At 38.4% G+C, this 12,616-nt stretch overlaps 1 protein-coding gene across 43 annotated transcripts in view; it reads right to left on the bottom strand.

Annotated features, from left to right (window-relative positions):
* CREM (cAMP responsive element modulator) overlaps positions 1–12,616 on the bottom strand; it is an 87,886-nt gene that overhangs the window by 28,905 nt on the left and 46,365 nt on the right. For 17 of the 43 annotated variants that reach the window (XM_009000164.5, XM_009000165.5, XM_009000171.5 and 14 more), the window contains 2 exons: positions 3,817–3,914; positions 3,528–3,670 (listed from right to left, as the gene is read on the bottom strand). The exons of 12 other annotated variants lie outside the window; for them this stretch is intronic. In XM_009000164.5, coding sequence (XP_008998412.2) covers positions 3,528–3,670; positions 3,817–3,914 — 241 coding nt within the window. Of the gene's footprint in view, positions 1–3,527; positions 3,671–3,816; positions 3,915–6,560; positions 6,684–6,830; positions 6,929–12,616 lie in introns of those variants that run through there. 14 more of the 43 variants (XM_009000160.5, XM_009000161.5, XM_009000167.5 and 11 more) reach the window with 4 other exon arrangements.

Genomic DNA, 12,616 nt, shown 5'->3' with positions numbered 1-12,616 from the left:
ATTCTGCAGGTACAGCTCACTTACTTGGTGTTGTAATAGTGAATTTCTATTTTATGTTATTTTTCCTATTTCCCAGGGAGTAGCCGATTCCAACTTTCAGTACTTAGTTTTTGTGATAATAGTAAGTTAAAAATAATAAGGCCAACTTTTGCCAAATATCTTTCAACTATTAAAAATGTAACTGCTTGTATATGGGAGAACTTGAATATATCTTATTTCTTCAACTTTGATACACATTTAGTTTTTTAATACCAGCTAACTGATTTTGCCAGACTAAAAATACTAATCTTTGAAAAAAAAGAAAGAAAAGCAAAGTTTGGGAGAAAGCCATTCATGGATAAAAGCTGAAGAATTAAACCTAAAAATATTTTTTATAATAAAATGTTATAAAAGAGTATTTAAAAAAAAAACAACTTACAGCTGAAAGGGAAGAAAACAACATGAAAATCTCCAGAAATTCTAGTAAAATAAATTCCACTATTCTAAAAACCAAAGGACGCTGGCAATTGTTTCCATTTCTAGACATTCTGGTACAACACTAAAGCATTAATATCTGCTAAGTTCGTTCTATAGGAAATAAGATCAATAAAAATGCATCTTGTGTGCACACCTTCTAATTAACTGTCTTCTCAAAAGTTTAAATGTTGTTAGTATTCACTTCTCAAATCAAAGAATTACCTACATAAATATCACAAATGTCCCCAAAATGCATTTTTAACAAAAGAAGTTCACTTTGTGTGAACCAACAAATGGCAATTTTTACCTGCAGACTGTACATACAGAACTATAACTTCTCATTAAAATAATTCTAAGATCATACTGTATAGGCTCGAATTAAGAATCAAAGTAAGAAATAGTCCATGACCTCCTATGTGACAAATAGGTAGGTGTGTGTGTGTGTGTGTGTGTGTGTGTGTGTGTGTTTTGAGACACAGTCTCACTCTGTTGCCCAGGCTGGAGTGCAGTGGTGCAATCATAACTCACTGCAGTCTCAAACTCCTGGGCTCAGGCAATCCTCCTGCCTTAGCCTCCTGAGTAGCTGGGACGAGTGTGTGCCATCACACCATGCTAATTTTTAAAACGCTTTTGTAGAGACAGGGTCTCACTCTATTGCCAGACTGGTTTCAAACTCCTGGCCTCAAGCAACCCTCATGCCTAGACCTCTCAAAGTGCTGGGATTACAGGTGGGAGCCATCACCCCTGGCCTAAGATCTAATTTCTAAAGATGCAGTTTTCTAGTTCTCAACCAGAACTCCTGACTCTGCTCCGCCCATCCCCCCACAGACACACAGAGTGAGGTTTAATGACAGTCCCCCGCCGTGAGCAGGCACCAATGACACAGGGAATGAAGGCACTGGGGCTGGCTGGAGGGAAAGTTCAAGAACATGAGACTCTGCTACAGCTAACTTAATTTCTGTTTCATGCCAACAGCAATGTCTTTTTCCCCCTACTTTTACTGTTATCGCCTTTGTCTTCACAGGAACCCCAGAATTGAGCAATTTAGTATTATTCCCACTCCAAAGACTAAAACCTGAGATGTGAATTTAATAAAGCTTCTTGCTCTGATCACTGGGTTTACAAATGGCACAAAGATGGTTCCTTCCCCACATCCTCTCCAGCTTCACCCCATATGTTTTCACAATTTCAAATCTTCAGCTAATAATATAGACAAGTTAACCCTACAGCATCTGCTTCCCTATTAATGTGTAAAGGAATCACTGCTCCTATCAGAAGACCTAAGTAGCATTAGGATATGCCAGAGAAATGTTAAGATGACAGCATCTTAATGGTGGCCAACACTTTGAGAAGCCTTAGCATCATTTCAGCAGTCACTTCCAACCTTTTCCCCATCATGACACAAGCAGAACATGATGATATGTGTACAGTCCACTGGGGTGAGTGGTTGGAGTTGCTCAAGGCCAGGGCTGACCAGCCAGGAGGCCCCAGCAGCCCCTTCCCAGTCCCTCTGGGGGCAGAGGGATGAGGCGCTCAGCCTTCTCCTAACCTGAGCACTGCACTGGAGGATCATCAGCTGGCGTACTCAGATTTAAAACTCACCAGAGATTCCCAGTGTGCCAGACAAAAGAGCATGCAATCGAGAGAAGTAATTTTAAAAATGACAATGTAAACCTCACGGTCTATTTCTTACAGACGGGGGGAGTTTTCTTTTCCTAACACTGACTTTAGACAAGTCTACTGGGTGCCCAGTAGAAGCTGTGAATACAGTACGCCCCAGATCTGCTAGGTATCATGGTAGGAGTTCCCCACAATTACCAACAGAGAATGTCTTTAATAGCTTACTGCTGCAAATCTACCACTGCTTCAAGAAAAACTCTAAAAAGCTCCAAAAACATCATGACTATATAAGGTCTTCCCATATATTAAAGATTATAGCTTTAATCTTTAAGTTAGTAGTCAGGTCTGAAATTAAGACTTGAGATTTTTTTTCTTGGTATTCCTACTCTTTAAAGGAAAAACAAGAATATGTCTAAAATCTTAATACCTTACTTGGATAAACACATTATTTAATATCACATACAGTCCAGTACCTAAGTAGCTCTTTTTGAAGTCAGAAAACTAAAATCATAAATCTCTTCAACAACATGACTGCTGTCAATATATTAAGTCATTTACTTCCAGAGCCAAGGGTAGCAGAGTTTACAAAACTCACTTTACTTCATATTATAATTACATGGGAAATTGATGTGGACAATTTCCATGGACAATTTATACTTCAGAAAAGATAGGAATATCACACTATTCCAGTAACTAAGCAGCTAGCTTAGGATATGTGATATCCCTATCCTTTCTCCTTTGTCTTTTATTTCTAGCTCTTGTTTTCTACTATTTTTATGTATCAAACATTCTTGATTTAGGACAAGAACTAGTGCTTTAATCAGAGCAAAAAGCACAGAATTAATAGTCCATTAAAATGCACAAGACTGAATGTAAATGTATCTGTTTATTTAGAGCTTTTGGTGCGTAAAATTTCAAATAAAATTATCTGTTCAATTGCTACAGTTTAAAAAATTAAATCATTTTTCCATTCTCTTTTAGGAAAAACTGTAGCACAAATTAACAGAGTAGAGAGTAGTGAAAACAGAATTACATTGAAAACATTCTTTAGAAAACTCTTAGGTTAGTAAGTAAAATATGTAATTGTTGGTAACAAAAGCCAACAAGAATGAAATACAGACATTTATGCTTGCATGCATCATAAAGATAACAAAACAATGTTCTACTAGAGATTAATATAAACATGTAAAAAGGAAAAAATTCTGCCTTTATTTTTATCCGAAAGTGTTCTATATTCAGTAGTTAAAATTTTTACTTTTCAAAATTATATGACAACGGTCAATACACAAATATCTCACTTTTAAACATATACTTTCATTCTATGATACAGTTTAGGTATTAATAACGCATTTCAAAATGGAACAATTTAATGCCAAAACCTGAGTTGCTTCAATATAACTAGAGAAGACTTAACGCTAGCACTGTATCATATCGAATTGCAGCATACATACTGTATTGCCCCGTGCTAGTCTGATATATGCTAGTTGGTACTGCCATGGTAGCAATGTTAGGTGGTGTTCCTTCTTCCTCTGATTTTTCTTCTTCAATCTTGGGAACACCAGGCACATCAGAGGACAGTTCATTCAGTATTTTTCTAAAATGTAATTTAACAATGTAAGTCACTAAGATATATGAATGAGTCTTAAAACAGAAAAGCTATAAAGGAAGAATTTATTTGATGTATAATTATTCTACCATTTTGAAAAAGTATCTTTACAGTAGGAAACTTGGTTAACTTACCTGTAAGAGGGTCTTCGTGAAAGGATTTCTCTACGTTTATGAGAATCAATTACACCTTCTGATTCTGCAGATTCATCTGTCTCTGCAATTGTTGCTACCTATAATACAAGATTTTCTGAAATGCATCACAAAATATATTCTCTTTTCCCTCATTCAAAAACTGGAGGCTAAGAGTCTACATGTGCAGCACAGAGCCAGGCACTGTGGAAGCAACCAAGCAATAGAACCCAGTGAATCTGCACTAATGGAGCCCACAGTCTGACTCAAGAGAGGAAGCACAGACACAGATTTCACTTATAAAACAAGTATGTGTGGAAAGGAATGATACGGGTAATACATGCTATAGAAATACAAGGGAAAGAGTGGTTGGGATGTCAAATGAGGCACTGCAGAAAAGAACAAAATGTGAAATACCCAAGACCTAAACTCCTCAACCTTAAAGTGCTCCTACGGATCCAGCAGGGAGCCAGCAAGGGGCAAAGGCAGAAGACAGCTCCCGGATCACACTGCTCTCCCCACACTCTCACAGCTGGCACTGGTGTGAGCTGGGTCTTCACATCAGCCATCAGGCCCAAAGACAGAATATTTAAGTAAAGAAGCAAGTCAGGAAGCATGTCTGGGTAAAGTCAGGATTTCTATTACAAGCAGTAAGTTAGGGCTTGGTGCCAGTAGGTCCTGAAGATCCAAATAAAGAATTTCTCCTTAAGAGAAAGATAGAGTTTTAAACATGATTTCATTTTTCAAGTCAAGTAATAATACCAGGATTTGATTATTAAATAAGTCAGAACACTAAAATAATGAATCTCTTCAACAACATGACTGCTTTCGATATATTCAATTATTAAATACTTAGAGGGCCTAGGGTAGCAGTTTACCAAGCTCACTTTACTTCATATTGTAATTATATGGGAAATTGATTTGGACAAAAATCAAAAGAGCTTATTAAAATATCAACAATGCAAGCAAGAATATATACTTCCCAAAGCACATGGAGGTATGTATATATTCACCTCCACATGACTGCGTCTTTGCTCATGAACACCCCACACATGAACACACATACCCAATCAACAGAACTTACTGAAAAAAATGTTGTTGCCTCAGATAGTCATATATCACCACCAAATATTTATGACTTTACAGCGGGCTCTCACACATCTGTGATAGAATCATAACAACTCCCTTAGGTGAGGTACGCTATTAATTTACCTATTTTAGAAAGGTGAAAATTAAAGCTCATGCAGAGAGATTAAGTGGCTTGACCATGATCCAACAGTAAGTATTCTAGGACCAAGGTCCACTAGCACCTCTCTCCACCAGACAATTAAATCATTCACTTAGCAAAACCCAAAGTCTCCTGAATATAAGATAATACTTTCTTTCAGCCGAGTGCTGTGGCTCACACCTGTAATCCCAGCACTCTGGAAGACTGAGGCAGGAGGATCACTTGAGGCCAGGGGTTCAAGACCAACCTGGGCAACATACTGAGAATTCTGTCTCTATTAAGTAACAATAATAATAAATAATAACAGACTATACTTTCTTCCAATACCAGCCAGGTTGAAACTAAATAGAAATATGTGTACCCCAATAAAAGTCATAAAACAAGGAAGAGGCTGGAAAGACTTTCTTGTTTTATAATTAGTATCAGACAGAGTTAGAAACTCTTGGAATCAAGGGTCGTCATAGGAAAAAAAGACAATGATGAGATTATTCTTATACTTTTGGGCAACACAGGAGAAGACAGCCATGCCACAAAGATAATCAAGCTTTCAACATATGTGAATGTCACGTCAGATTTCTTGTTGCAACTCTCTTCCTTCTTCTGTGATAAACAACTTGAACACATAGGAAAAGAACTACACTACATATGTGTGTCTCCACAGATTTTTTTTTTTCATCAATTGGTTTCAAATAATTTAAGCATTTAAAGGATAACAAACTGACCTTAAAAAGGAACAGAAATAAATTCCGTAATTAAGATAAGTATGCTTTAAGAAATACATAATAATTTACATCTATTGATGGAAAAAATGTTTTACCTTCAAGAAATGTTAAGGGTAAAATACATCTCTGGATCACGACAACAATAATAATCATATCTACAAATGCCAAAGTTTAATCTCAGAGGGATACATCAATAATATCATCTTACTAAGAATTATGTATACTGAATTTAAAATAAATTTCTATCTACCCACTAAGGTGACTATCATGAAAACAGCATCAGTACTATAATCTTTTTTTTTAAATAGAGATGGGGTTTCGCCATGTTAGCCAGGCTGGTCTTGAATTCCTGACCTCATGATCCACCAGCCTCAGCCTCCCAAAGTGCTGGGATTACAGGCATGAGCCACCGTGCCCGGCCAGCACTATAATCTGTTTATTACTGTGTTTATCGACATCTTCCCTGAGGAACCCTCAAAATATTTTTAAGCACCTTTGGGGAGCATGGCTAAATAAATCTGACTCTGCACACAGAACAGCAATGTGAAGAAGACATGAACTGCTCATCTGGCAATTACTCAGTCTCCAAATTAAGAGCTGACAAAGCTGCAGCTCTGAAGTGAAACCTACATACCTAGCAGGACACAGAGCACCTTACACAAGGAAAGATTCCTCCAAATATCTAACCAAAAGATCTGAGCATTAAAGCTTCACAAAGAAAAATGATAAATGAATTAGTGAAAGAAGAAAAAAAGGCTCAAAAAAGTCAAAGACAAATCACCCAGAAGGAAGCTAACCTGAACAGTGTGTATTTGTGGTGACTGAATTATTCCCTGGACATGCACAGTTTGGCCCGAAGGTAACTGCACTAGAGTTACAGCTGGAGAGCCTCTTCCGGTGCCTGATCCAGCTACAGAAACCTGCAAAAATGATCATCATTGAGGATTAAAGCTGGACCTTTTTGTTATTGTTTTTGCTTATTTTTAAGCAATACCATTCACTATTATGGCTGGCCTACTTCTCTTTTTCCTGTTCCTGAGAAATGACAAACCAGCTGGGGTACTTACACTGGGAGGCGGTTACTGTCCTGGAACAGTCATTTTCTGATGTGACAGATTATTAAAGAACACATGCTCCTTATCACTTTTGGTGCCCATACTTGAGTGGCTAAGAATGTTCCAACCACAAAGGTCTAAAGCAGTTAAACTACCTCACTACGACCTCACGCCTACTAACAGTGAAGCCTTTCTTATGCCAGAGCATAAACTACCCTCTCTAACTTCTTCAGAGAAATTGGAGATAGAACTTAAAATATGGTGAATGATTTTTATTAAATGTGTGACATATGATATTCTAGTATTACTCTAGATGCTTTGCCTCTAGACTGGTAAAAATCAGTCACTGGTACGCCCTCATCATCACTAAAAAGGCACAGGCCAAAGAAATTCCAGGACCTTTCAATTCCTTGGTGTCTCTGACCTAGAGAAAGCTCATGCCTTGAAGGCTGGTGAGGCCTCTGGACACTTTTCCTCTCCCAGCCCAAGCATCCAAAGAGGCCAGAACTATCATTTAGCTTTGGGCAGAGATCAGCGACAACCACCATCTCCTCACTACTTCCCTGAGTTCCTTCAACAGAGATCCCTACCAGAAAACACCATACCACCACCCACTCCTCTGGACTCAAAACCTGCCAGGTTTTCTAATTAGTAAACAACTGTGTCCCATAGGCCAGCATAATTTCAGAAACTTTGCCTCATTTTACTAAGATTCACTATTCATTATAACTTACTCAAGAGTCAAAGACCTTGGAAATGAATTAAGTCCCTGTTTCTATCATGAGTGGGAGTAGAACCACAGTATCTAAAACAATTTTCAAGGAAGCCTTTGTATGTGACTTCACTTTAAGGAACGCCAATGATTTCCAACTTATATTAAAACCTGAAAAGAATTATTAAAAACTAGGTTTATAACAAATAACTACGATTTATTTATATCATCATTCCCTTGGAAGACTTCTCTGGCAATCCAAAGTTAAAACATGCTTTATCTGTGTAAGAGACCCTAGGTGTTGAGCATTGTACTAGGTGCACTAGTGGAAAGTAGAATTAATAAAACTAGCACCTAAGAAACAATGGCACACCAAATAGTATAGAACTGACTGCTCCATTTTAGAGGCTGTGAGTACCACAGGAATACAGAATAGAAAGATCAGTACCTCAGTGAAGGCTTTGTGTAGATGCCAGGCTGGAGTGAGGCCTTGATCTAAACCTAGATAACAGCTGGACAGATAGTGAGAAACCAGGACAGAGGCAACCAATATGTAGCCCACGGGGAAAATTCAGCTTGCCTACCCCCAGACTATTATCGGCCACTTTAGATTCCAAGGAAAAGAAAAACATTATCCCATGATGGAACCAGTAGATTTAACAACTACAAATTTTAAAACATTGGATTTATTCTACAAATGTTTCCAGCACAAAAGGCAACTCTGTATGAATTATAAAAAGGCAACCACCTCTGTGGTGACTAATTTCTAAAAGATAACTCTTTCTCCACACAACTAATTCTTAAATATTTCAGTCTCAGGGCAACTTTGCACTCTTAAAAATTACTGATGACCTCAAAGAGCTTTTGTTTCTGTGATTTATATTCAGCAGAGGCTGTTAAACACTTAATAACTAGATCTTAAGGAGGAGGAACCCTGACTTGTAGCGTTTGCTGATTTCTGTAATACAAATACTCCTACTAAGGCTGATTTCAAGCTGCCAATGGATGACACTGAACACAAAGCTGGATAAAGATTATACAATTGGCTTTCACAGGTACAAGCCAGCTGTGCATATCACTGGTTACATCTGCTGATATTTAACATATTATAAATTAAAACAAATTTAAAAAATACTTTGTAACTCATTTAAAAATAATAAATTATATGCTAACATAAATAACATTATATGAAAAATGAATATATTTTCAAAAACAATGAGAAGCCTGGCACTGTTTTATATTTTTACAAATTATTTTAATGTCTGGTTTAATGAAAACAGCTAGATTCTCATATCTACTTCTACACTGAATCTGCTGCAGTCTGTTGCTTTAGTTGGTATGTGAAGAAAATATGGGCCTCACACAGACTCATGATTTAAAAATGGAGGAATATTATAACGGCTTCTTTAGAAAATCATGGATATTCTTCATTGATACTAAACCAAAACTTGACAAGTGGTTGTCTCTTAAGGGTTAATTGCAATGTACAATCTGAGACTGTATCAGTTACATTAAAATAGACTGATCTGTCTTGTACTTTGGATGAATCTTTTACCCATGCAAGATTTTATAAAATGTTGGCTCACTAAGTTCAGCAGATCTTCCAAATGTGAACACATTTCATCACACACTATCATAAATCACATTTCATTAAAGCATAACCAGCTTCATCAGAAAACTATGAATACTGTGAAGCTCACAATGGCAGACACAGATTTCCCAAAATTCAAAATTCTGGCTTAAAAGTTTGTGACGATTAACACCATGAGTTGGTTCCCTTGAACTGACAGGCTCACTTCATTTGTTTTTGAGAAAATGTCTTCAAGTTTGAATAGCCATCATTTGGCAATTAGTCATTCTTCTAAAGAAAATGATGTTCTGTGGAAGAACAGGCAGCTAATTCATCTTGGCACTCAAATAACACAAGTGCTTTTCCTCCAGGACTCCATGGGCCTTCAGTACGCAACAGGGGTGCTTTCTGCAACTGTCCTGCTTCAGGACACAGAATATCAAAACAGCATGGACTCAGAGTCAAGATTTAATGCGACTGGTAATTTTTACTGCTTCATCAAAGATATTCTTAAGTAAAACTGACTTTAAAAAACTGCAAGTGGATGGCAGTGAAGAATACAAGAAATACCCGTACAGTTTGTGTCACTCATTTGAGTTAAGGCACCAACAGTTTACCACTCCCCCACCACCACTGTTTTTGCACCATCACTACAAATATCAAAACAGAGAAAAAGAAAAATAACATCTTAACATTACTGTAAAAATGGTTTCGACCTAGCGAGCCTCCTGAAAGTGTCTCAGAGTCACCCCCAGGGTTCTGCATAGCACACTTTGAAAACAGCTGCTCCACACTAATCTAGCCCTGATAACTTGGCTTTCAGCTTAAAGAACTGCTCAGACAGGCTGAGATTTCAGCTCCAACAGAGCAGCAGAGACAAAATAAACACATCCAGTAACCCTGACAGAGTCCATATGTCAGAGATTGGCAAAATAGAAATTACACTTTGTAACTCCATAAAGCAAAAGAAAAAAAAAATTAACACAAAGAGAAGATTTCATTGACCAGCTTCTATCTCATCAGCTCAGGAACTGGGACATGATCTTTATAGCCAGATTCCGGGCTGAGCGCTCTGGAGGACACAGCATTCCACTACCACTTCTGCCACCCACCACTATGTGCAGGGAAGATCCACAGTTAAGTAAGGAGGGAAGAGTTGATTTTCCTCTCTGTTCCTTTCCTTTTTTGAAAATGCAGTCACATGGCTGGGTGGTGGGAATTTTTGAAGGTACTGAATTTTCTCAAATCAAAATAATTTTCTTTTTAGAATTAAGGAGCTCTCAAAGATACCTTGTCAGATACCCAGTGGCTCTTAATGTTTTACTCTTTTTTTCTAAACACACAGAATACGGTATCTGAAAACAATAAACTTGAAGCTGTAGGGGGGGAACCCAGGAGTCCTACAAATATTCTCACAAACTAGACCTATGGGTTGAGATGGCAGGTGGTGTCCACATTCACTTGTTGTGGGGAAATGACCCAGCTTCAAAGAAATCAGATTATTCTGGAGAACAGAAAAACAATTCAACAAAGATTCATGGGCATCTGGATAGGTATAAATCATGCTTTATGTTGCTTTAACCATCTTTCAAATACATTTCTCAAAATTTTAATCAGACAATAGCTCTATCAAAAATGGCTAAATCCTCATGACTGTACTCCCAGCACGCCAGGAGGCCAAGGCAGGTGAATCACCTGAGGTCAGGAGTTCAAGACTAGCCTGGCCCAATATGGTAAAATCCTGTCTCTACTAAAAATACAAAAATTAGCCAGGTGTGGTGGTGCACACCTGTAATCCCAGTTACTCAGGAGGCTGAGGCATGAGAATTTCTTGAACCCAGGAGGTGGATGTTGCAGTGAGTTGAGATCACACCATCACACTCCACCAGCCTGGATGACAGAGCAAAACTCTGTCTCCAAAAAAAAAAAAAAAAAGGCTTAGTCAAGAATAGCTGCTGCAGAGAAAGAACTTGTACCCACTAACACAAACCATATGCCTACAATTCTGGAGATGAGTTATACAGATTCTGTAACTACAAGGAAACTTCTGTATGTCCAAACTCTGAGCAGGGCAAAAGCTGATGAGGCAACTTTTCCATTAAACTGCTAAAATAAAGACTGAGAACCTGCACAAAGGACACACCTAGAGGTAGAATTCAAATGTCTCCTTTTAAAAAAGAAAACCCTTAGATCTGGAGAATTACCATTCTATATTCTCAGTTTGGCCAAAACTTCTTTTTCTTTTTTGCGATGTGCTTGCAAACAAAGGTCTGTAGTTTGGCCAAAACTTACAAGCAAGAGCATTGAGCTTATAATTACACCGGTAGAGCTAATGGGGTAACCTCCACCATTATTATTCTTTTAAAAAAATTCACATGGCTTCCTAAGTGCTAACATCTTAGTACTATTATTATACTGAGTGTGTGGGGCTACAGCTGAGGACATGGCTGCCTGTGAAGTAGGGTACGGTACACAGATGGCACAAAGGGAACAAGGGCAAGGAACGATCCAGTAACATGCACAGTATCCTGAAAGACAAAATAGGTAAATAAAGAGGCATCTTTTTTGATTTGTGCAAGGTGACGAAATCAGTTTTAGGCAGCCTAGACCTAAAGAATGGCAGGGTAACAGCAGGACAACTGGATGGAAATGTTTAATAGTCAAGAATTAGGGGACTGGTTATTGGATTAAAGCCCAGATAAGAAATAAATATCTGAGGCCGGGCGTGGTGGCTTACTCCTGTAATCCTAGCACTTTGGGAGGCCAGGGCAGGCAGATAGCTTGAGGTCAGGAGTTTGAGACCAGCCTGGCCAACATGGGGAAGCCCCATCTCTACCAAAACTACAAAAATTGGCCAGGTGTGTAGCACGTGCCTGTAATCCCAGCGACTGGGAGGCTGAGGCAGGAATATCACTTGAACCTGGAAGGCGGAGACTTCAATGAACTGAGATCATACCACTGCATTTCAGCTTCAGTGACAGAGTAAGACTCTATCTCAAAAAAAAAAAAAAAAAAAAAAGGCTGGGCGCGGTGGCTCACACCTGTGATCCCAGCACTTTGGGAGGCTGAGGTAGGTGGATGACTTGAGGTCAGGAGTTCAAGACCAGCTTGGCCAACATGGTGAAACCCCATCCCTACTAAAAATACAAAAATTAGTCAGGTGTGGTGGCACATGCCTATAATCCCAGCTATTCAGGAGGCTGAGGCAGGAGAATCACCTGAACCCAGGAACAGAGGTTGCAGTGTGCCAAGATTGTGCCACTGAACTCCAGCCTGGGCAACAGAGTGAGACTCCATCTCAAAAAAGAAAAAAAAAAAAAAAGGAAAGAAAGGCCTGAGTAATATCAAAAAGGAGGAATCTACAAAGTATTGCAATAACTTTATTCATAATATATAAGTTGGATTCTAAAGCAGCTCTGGAAACAGAAAGGAAATAGTTAAAAAGTCTTTCCTAACAGACTCACAAGGAGACAAGCCAAAGTTCACTTGAACTAAAATCTGCATACCGCTGGTAGA

Source organism: Callithrix jacchus, chromosome 7 (assembly GCF_049354715.1).
Source record: "Callithrix jacchus isolate 240 chromosome 7, calJac240_pri, whole genome shotgun sequence".
Taxonomy (NCBI): domain Eukaryota; kingdom Metazoa; phylum Chordata; class Mammalia; order Primates; family Cebidae; genus Callithrix; species Callithrix jacchus.
Note: the sequence above shows the minus strand (reverse complement) of the source record. Positions and strands in the feature narration are given on the sequence as shown.